Here is a 5,275-nt window from a genome sequence, read left to right as displayed (position 1 = left end):
ACACTGATTTCTCCTTTTTCATTTATCTTCAGTTTTGATTTTCTTTTTTTGTTTCTCACTAAGGGCATGTTTGGTCATTAAAAAAAATTAACTTTTTTTTTCCGGAAAATTTTCACATTCTTTCAGAATTAGTGTTTGGCCATATATACAACATATATACAAAATAGACTGTAACTATACAAAAAATATACAAAATAGACTGTCACTGTATAATTTATATACAATAGACTGTCATTATAGAAAAAATATACAAAATAGACTGTCACTATACAAAATATATACTAAATAGACTGTCACTATACAACATATATACAAAATAGACTGTCACTATACAAAAAATATACAAAATAGACTGTCACTATACAAAATATATACAAAATAGACTGTCACTATACAAAAAATATACAAAATAAACATTTCGGGCTATTAGATGTAATATATTTGGGCCGAAAGGCCATTTCTTATAAGTGAATGGGCTATTAAAATTTTGAGGGGCTATATGGGGTAATTTTCTCAAAGAGTTTTGGGAAAACCAACAGGAGAAAAATGAGTTCACGAGAAAAATATTTTCCAGAACATTTAAGTCAACCAAACATGAAAAAATTAGAAACATCTTCACACCCTAAATCAACTTGTTTCTTTAGAGGACAAGCAAAGAGTGATTTTACTTTTGCATGTAAATCGTGAATGTGTAATTTTGTCATTCAATCCACGAACGACTTCTATACTTTAGGAAGACGAGGAGTTCCACTCGTACAATAAAGTGCAGTAAAAGTTTAACCCTTTATGGTGTAGAATTTTTTGAGAATAGAAGATGAAGATCAGAAAACTTGAGCTAGTAATTAATTTGAATGTTGTATGTTGAGTTATTTTTATTAAACCAACAAAATCGTTCGAAAAATTAACCTTCAAGAGGGGACGGGGGAGGGTTAAATTATACTAATAGTATATGAAGGAAAAGCTGACTATCAATTGGAACATTATAGAATTTAACAGTTGAAGACACCAAACAAACTATATAATAGCCCTTTGGTAACATCATCTCCATTTTACATGTTTATGGATTTATTCATATAGTATACATTGCTCATCTCTTTCATCAGAATACTACTTCCAATTAATAGCTGAGACTCAGAAGTGCATCTCCTATAGCTGACAAAAGTTAAAACTTCACGAGAGGTACAATGAACAAGATAAAGCACTAGCTACAATAGGATTATAAAGCCCAATACCCAAAAGTTCCCAACTAAGTGACCAGACTCTGGACTTGGAACTTTTTTCCTTCAAAATGTACTGCCTATGCCCTGTCTCCAACTAGATCGAGATAGTGGAAGGTAGCAGGTACTCAGAGTCGCGAGGTGCATATAAGTTGCTGGCCCGGACACCACCATAATCAAACAAAGGACATGTAACTATATATATTTTACGTAAACTCAACAACTTAAAAAGACCAGAAACCAAAGCCCTGATCTTCAACTAGATATCCAAAGCAGCTCAAATTTGAGGATGTCATGGGATAATGATCATGTACAACCTTCGCAACCAGATTCTTGCTCAAGTTTTCTTCTTCGTCTTGAGATAAATCTGACTGGTCAGGTTCAAATGCATAAGAAGAATCACCCTGATCTAAGATAGAGGATTGCACCAGGCTTTCTGAATCAAAGACATCACTTTTAACAGAATTCAAGTCTTTGTGCTGCTTAAGGGTAATAGCTGACACTTTGGACATTTCATCCTCCAAAACTGGATCAATCATGTTTTCTTTTGGGGAAAGTTCCTTTATGTCACAAGTAGCCAGTTCCCCCTTTTCTTTCTCCTTGAGTAGCAGCTTATCAGTGAACTGGATAACCTGTGCAAAGATTGAATTCTCACATAAACATTGTCCACTAGCTCAAAAATGAAACTGTACATCTATACTATGACACAAAATCAAAAGGAGTTTGTGATTTCAGAATGTTATAAAGGTCATTACCTGAGCTCTTAGATCATCCTTCTCTTTGAGAAGATTGATATAGTCTGCTTTCAAATTGTCATATTTATTTCTCAGCGCCTCGTAATCTTTCTCGAGCTGTTTTGTCCTCCATCGTGCACGACGATTTTGAAACCAAATCACTATTTGGCGAGGTTGCAAACCGAGCTCTTTAGCAAGCTGGTCTTTTCTCTCTGGTTCCAGTTTGTTCTCCACCTCAAAACTCTTCTCAAGAAACTGTACTTGGTCAGCTGTAAGTCGCCTCTTTTTCTCCGGTTGATGTAAATATTCCTCCAAATCATCAGTTTCATTCTCTTCGACTTGATCAAATGACTGAAAGAATGACCTATCTGATTTGTTCCCTCCGTTTACACCACGGAAGCTGAACATGGAACCGGAGGCTGAAAGATAAAGTGACAAGAGAACAATTAGAAGAATATCAATCGACAAAATTCAATTCCAAATCCAAATTCCTTTTCATTTATTTTCATTTCAATCATTCACTGCAATAAATAAAAGTTCAATTATTCCATCATTCACAATCTATGTATATACAAGTTCAATTTTATCATACACATCTATTACCAAATAGAAGATACCCCAACGGAATGACCCTATTCTATATAACACACCGAAAAAAATCACAAACCGATTTAAAGAATCAAGATCTGATCAGATTCATATCAAAGTTTAAATATACCAAATACAAGGATAGCATTATTCAACATATAACACAACAGCAGGCCCAAGCATACTATCAAATATATAGCTTATGAATAAACCTCAACTTCAATAACAATTATATTAAACAATCAGCTTTTCCCTTTGTTATGAACTGGGGTGGGAGTTGGAATTAATTCAAACATGTAGCTTATGAACTGTAACTTTTGAAAACGCTAATTACAGAACAAAATAATAGTATAAGAGTCAACGCGGAGAAACAAATTACGTACCAAGGAAAGAAGGGGAATAGCCAGGAACAAGTAGAGAGCCAACAGCCTCTTTTGTAGCAAATGAAGAAGAAGAAGAAGACATAAGCCTCTGCTTCTGAAGCAGTGTACCATTAAAACCAGCAGCATCGCCGTAGAACAAACCTCGACCAGCCATAGCTGTAGAATTCTGTGTATTAAAGAACCTGAGGGGGATCTTCAAGAAACAGCCATAGAGAGTTAATTACTTCTGATCAAGAACCGACGATCGGCCTGATCTTAGTTACCACCAATTCCCTGTGTCTTTTTCCTTGTTAAGACTACTGTTGTAGTAGTATATGGAAACAGTTTGATTTAGAGCTTGTGGCGAAAGAAGCTGGTGATAATAATTTCAGTGATGTGGGAAGTGTGAGAGCACCTGCTTCTGATCACCACCACCATCATCGATCCGGAATATGAATACAGACTATAGACAGAGACTCTAGATTAAGTCTGAGTTTTGAGAAGATATTTGGGAGAGTGAAGGAGTTGGAGCAGAGGAGAAATGCGAAGATGGTTGTTTGGTTGACAAGAGAGAGAGAGAGAGAGAGGTGTGCAGGGCACTAGGTTTTGTGATTAATTTAACTTGGGAAAGTGGAAGGTTTCTGTGATGAGGGGACTTATAACATGGTGAACAAAGCCAAATAAATAATAGCTGAGCTCCTAAATAAAGATTCTTGGATCTACGTAGTGGAACATCTAGGTTTATTTTACCGTGATGACCCTTAGATATAGTAATTTGTCACGCCCTAAAATTTCAATGTAAACTCAACCCAACTTACTAGGTAAACCAAATAATAAATAATATAACTCGAATAAAAGATCATCAATATCAATAAATAAAATAACAAAAAATTCATACAACTATCCCAACGATTGATAGTACAAGTCACGAGCTATTAAGATTTAAATTTATAACGTTGGTACGAAAAGATTACAACATATTTTTAAATATACATAAATAGAAGTACAAATCCTAAACTACCATGAAAAACTGGTAACTTCTATCTGAAACGCTAGTACAACTTCAATACTAGCCTCCGTCATCCATAACAGCTCAACCCCAAGATCTGCACGCATGGTGCAAAAGTGTAGTGTAAATACAACTGACCCATGTCCTCAGTAAATATCTTGACTAACCTCAGTAAAGCAGTAACGATATTTTTAAATCAAAGTGTACTCACTTTACTTAACCTGCAACTCAATAGCATATACATGTACACGACAACAGTTCCAATTAAAATCGAAGCATAAAGTAAACATAAGGTCATAGGTGCATAAAGAAAAGAGATGCACGAGCATCGGAAACCAACTACAACTCAACGTACAGAGGAGATATGCATTTGAATATCAAATAAGCCATCAACAATTACGTATAAAGAAGATATACATGAATAACAAGTCAAAGTTACACGGATTCACATATAGAGAAGAAATGCATTGTGATTCATTTCGTCAAGTAAAGCAGCATATAGAGAAGATATGCATAAAAAATATGTATACATTCCGGAGCTAGGATATAGAGAAGATATGCACTAAAAATCATGTATACATCCAAGGAGTTTGCAAATAAAGAAGAGATGCACAAACAAATCAATCTATACATCCAAGGAGTTTACAAATAGAGAAGAGATGCTAACTCCAACCACTGATTAGTTTTCCATAATCCATGTCAACCAGAACTCGTCGATTTCTCACAACCTGCGGGTACGCCCATCAAGAGAGAAACATGATAGGCGACCCTAGGGGATAGATTTATATCCACACGTTGCACAGACGACTCACGTGCCATAACCATACGGATGACTCACGTGCCACAGTCATATCAATTGCAGGGCAAAAACCTCATACCAAATCAATATCACATCACAATCACCACACAACAAAGACATCATGCCAATTGAATATCAATATCAATATCACAATTCACAATATGCGCACGGCAGAAACCTCATGTCATAGCCTCAGTCCATATTCGAGAATCATACACAGGAATATATATATATATATGTATATAAATAAGAGACAAGCATATATAATGCATATGGACAGAGAAATAATCATGCATGAGTGTAAGCATGTATACAATGGATGATTCCTAGGTATGATATATGCCTATATGTACGTATGACTACTGCTCCAACATATAATCCATCGTCCAAATAATTATCATGCCTAATTAAGCATCAAAAGTCAAATCATAGCCCTCAACATGGGCAAGAAAATTTAAGTAGTCATACAATAATTTAAGGCATAACACAACAAATAACAAGTACGAATGCGTATTCATCATATACGTGTTACTACGTCTAAATCAAGAATATAATAACAAAAATTT

General features: G+C 35.1%; 1 protein-coding gene across 1 annotated transcript; it reads right to left on the bottom strand.

Moving 5' to 3' along the window:
- Positions 1–996: 996 nt before the first annotated feature.
- LOC104099495 (homeobox-leucine zipper protein HAT5-like) lies at positions 997–3,533 on the bottom strand. Its single transcript, XM_009606507.4, has 3 exons — positions 2,923–3,533; positions 1,973–2,370; positions 997–1,849 (listed from the first exon to the last, which is right to left on the bottom strand). Exons 1-3 carry the CDS (start codon positions 3,074–3,076, stop codon positions 1,442–1,444), a joined length of 960 nt encoding a protein of 319 aa, XP_009604802.1. The 5' UTR covers positions 3,077–3,533; the 3' UTR covers positions 997–1,441.
- Positions 3,534–5,275: the final 1,742 nt, after the last annotated feature.

This window comes from Nicotiana tomentosiformis, chromosome 10, assembly GCF_000390325.3.
Source record: "Nicotiana tomentosiformis chromosome 10, ASM39032v3, whole genome shotgun sequence".
Lineage (NCBI taxonomy): Eukaryota > Viridiplantae > Streptophyta > Magnoliopsida > Solanales > Solanaceae > Nicotiana > Nicotiana tomentosiformis.
Note: the sequence above shows the minus strand (reverse complement) of the source record. Positions and strands in the feature narration are given on the sequence as shown.

Coding starts and splice junctions, on each gene's coding strand:
- LOC104099495 (XM_009606507.4), bottom strand. CDS start 3,076: ATGGCTGGTCGAGGTTTGTTCTACGGCGATGCTGCTGGTTTTAATGGT. Junction 2,371..2,922: donor CTATTCCCCTTCTTTCCTTG/GTACGTAATTTG, acceptor TTTATCTTTCAG/CCTCCGGTTCCATGTTCAGC. Junction 1,850..1,972: donor AGGATGATCTAAGAGCTCAG/GTAATGACCTTT, acceptor ATCTTTGCACAG/GTTATCCAGTTCACTGATAA.